General features: G+C 50.2%; 1 protein-coding gene across 4 annotated transcripts in view; it reads left to right on the top strand.

Annotated features, from left to right (window-relative positions):
- The window catches only part of OGDH (oxoglutarate dehydrogenase), an 85,715-nt gene that overhangs the window by 67,976 nt on the left and 16,160 nt on the right, over nucleotides 1-1,579 (top strand). For all 4 annotated transcript variants that reach the window (XM_004708065.3, XM_004708066.3, XM_030884487.2 and 1 more), the window contains 2 exons: nucleotides 467-557; nucleotides 1,040-1,219. In XM_004708065.3, coding sequence (XP_004708122.1) covers nucleotides 467-557; nucleotides 1,040-1,219 — 271 coding nt within the window. The remainder of the gene's footprint in view (nucleotides 1-466; nucleotides 558-1,039; nucleotides 1,220-1,579) is intronic.

The following is a 1,579-nucleotide window of genomic DNA, read 5'->3' as shown; positions in this document are numbered from 1 at the left end:
TGTAGGAGAACAGACGAAAGCTGTGGCTGTGCCTCATTCTGACATTAACTGTGTGTGACGCTGGCCAGGCCACTCTGTCTCTCCTGGCAGGATGAACCTGGCTAGTCTAGAAGGAATGTCTCTCTCCTTCATATGACCTCCGAAGTCGGGAAATCCGTATGTGCACGGGAGGCCAGGTCATGCAGCATGCACCAGCCAGGGACTCTGGTTTTCTGCTGCTGTCCCTCTGCCCTGCCCTTCTTTAGCCTGCGCCCAGGTACCCAGGACCAGGGCTCGGCATCGTAGCAGCCTGGTTCTCAGTTCACCTTGTGTTGCACACTGAAGTGGTGCCGTGCACAGCAGGCAAGGGCAGCAATAAGAGGAAGGGTGGTGGCTGACTGTAGAACACTGGGTTGGAGTGGGGGTCTCACTGGGGGCCAACCCCAGAAAGTGCCATGCAGGGACTCACCCACCGTCTGTGCCACAGAGGGCGGCTGAATGTGCTCGCAAACGTCATCAGGAAGGAGCTCGAGCAGATCTTCTGTCAGTTTGATTCCAAGTTGGAGGCAGCTGATGAGGTGAGTCACCTGTTTCTTTGAGGGAACTCCCCGCAGACTTCAACTCTAGTCCCTGTTTTCGTGCCTGACACAGTTTGATTGGACTGAGTGCATGACCATCCATGCCTGGACCCAGACCTCCTTGGCCCCATCAGTTTCTTGAGAAAAGACTTATGAGGGGCGGAACCTGGGAAACAGCAAGTGGCCAGGGAAGACCACTTGAGACTGTTGTGGTGGGGGGAGGGGACAATTACTATAATACCTTGCCAAGAGGCAAGTAAAACCGTGTCTGGCCTAAAAACTTCCCTTTACCCTAGGTCAGGATGTCCTGGTCGTAGGACATTGCTAATCTTGCAGGGAACGGTGTGGTGGGAAGGGACAGTGTTCTGAGAGTAAAAAATACAAAGGGTCTGTGTCAAGACCTGCAGCCAAAGTGTGCATCCCTGTAGAACTCATTTGAATTTCACTTGCCCGGGATAGAAAGGCGTCGTTTATGCTTCCAGGGCTCAGGAGATGTGAAGTATCATCTGGGCATGTATCATCGGAGGATTAATCGTGTGACCGACAGAAACATCACTCTGTCCTTGGTGGCCAACCCTTCCCACCTCGAGGCTGCCGACCCTGTGGTGATGGGCAAAACCAAAGCTGAGCAGTTTTACTGTGGGGACACTGAAGGAAAGAAGGTAAGAGCTACTGGAGAAAGCATCTGAAAACACAGCCTCCAGAGAGCTTTTAAGACTGAGTGAAACTGTAAAGAAGTCCTTGCAAGCCAAGGATGGAATCTGCACTCGTTGGCAATGTTGTGAAAACTCTTGGCGCGTCTCAGATCAGCTTTGGCAGAAATTGTATTTATAAGTAGGGTTCTTTTGCTGTTATTTTTATGAAGTTGTAACCACCAAAAATAGGTAGGTAACTGTCTTACATGGATATTACTAATGAATAAAAAAAGCGTTGTTCGTGCAAAGGAGGCAACAATTTTAGTAAAGGAACCTTGAATACACCTGGAAAGAGACATGCCAAGGTGACAAATCCGAGAGAAATAA

The sequence above is a fragment of the Echinops telfairi genome, unplaced genomic scaffold, assembly GCF_000313985.2.
Source record: "Echinops telfairi isolate 266 unplaced genomic scaffold, ASM31398v2 ScPeMD7_7;HRSCAF=31, whole genome shotgun sequence".
In the NCBI taxonomy this organism is placed as follows: domain Eukaryota; kingdom Metazoa; phylum Chordata; class Mammalia; order Afrosoricida; family Tenrecidae; genus Echinops; species Echinops telfairi.
This window is presented reverse-complemented; position numbering and strand designations above follow the sequence as displayed.